Source organism: Carlito syrichta, unplaced genomic scaffold, assembly GCF_000164805.1.
Source record: "Carlito syrichta isolate Samal-C Ts95f unplaced genomic scaffold, Tarsius_syrichta-2.0.1 Scaffold306635, whole genome shotgun sequence".
Taxonomy (NCBI): domain Eukaryota; kingdom Metazoa; phylum Chordata; class Mammalia; order Primates; family Tarsiidae; genus Carlito; species Carlito syrichta.
Genome location: NW_007250731.1, coordinates 14,440 through 15,120, shown reverse-complemented (window position 1 = coordinate 15,120; position 681 = coordinate 14,440). Strand labels below are relative to the sequence as shown.

Sequence of the window (681 nt, the reverse complement as noted above, 5' to 3'; positions counted from 1 at the left end):
GTCAGTCTAATATAAAGAAGTACAGTCTAGCAGTTAGGGCTGCCCATAAAGGAGGTGGTGTTCTTGACCAACAGTGAATGTTCTACCACCGACAGTCTGGAGAGCCACAGGGTGGGGAGGGTGTGTAGAACACAAGGCAGTCCCGGCTTCAGACACTGGATGAGGGATGGGACCAAGCTACTGGCTTCCAAGGTCTCTTTAATCCTAAGTTTTCTGGCAAACAGCAACCAGCATATATCCATAGCATCATGTAAAAATTAAACATTTGCTTAGGATATTAGTAAAGTTTCTTACCTCCTGAAGCTGAGATTCCTTCTTTTTGGAAGACAAATTCAAATGTTTTTCTAAAATGCCACAATATTTCTCTGTCTCTTTGTCATACTTCTTTTTGGCTTCCTAGCAAAAAAGAGGAGAGAAGAAAAAGAGTAAAATGCCGCAGGAATAAAAGCCTCAGTCTCTCAAAATCTCTTTGCTCATCTTCATAGCCTCATCATTCCCTCAGAGCACATAACACAGCAGATAACCTGACTCCTACTTTTCAGATAATGCCCATTAAATCATGCACACCCATCACCAGCCCCATGGGTGTGAGCAACTGTCTATCACAGGGACACCAGCACAATGCTAGAAAAGACGTAAATACCAGTACTTAATCGTGGCACTGCCAGGACTCATACTCTA

The 681-nt window shown here is 42.9% G+C and overlaps 1 protein-coding gene across 1 annotated transcript in view; it reads right to left on the bottom strand.

Moving 5' to 3' along the window:
- Positions 1 to 294: 294 nt before the first annotated feature.
- Positions 295 to 681, bottom strand: part of LOC103265539 (rho GTPase-activating protein 26-like) — a gene marked incomplete at both ends in the record, with an annotated part of 14,167 nt that continues 13,780 nt past the window's right edge. The window contains one exon of the mRNA XM_008063198.1: positions 295 to 396. Coding sequence (XP_008061389.1) covers positions 295 to 396 — 102 coding nt within the window. The remainder of the gene's footprint in view (positions 397 to 681) is intronic.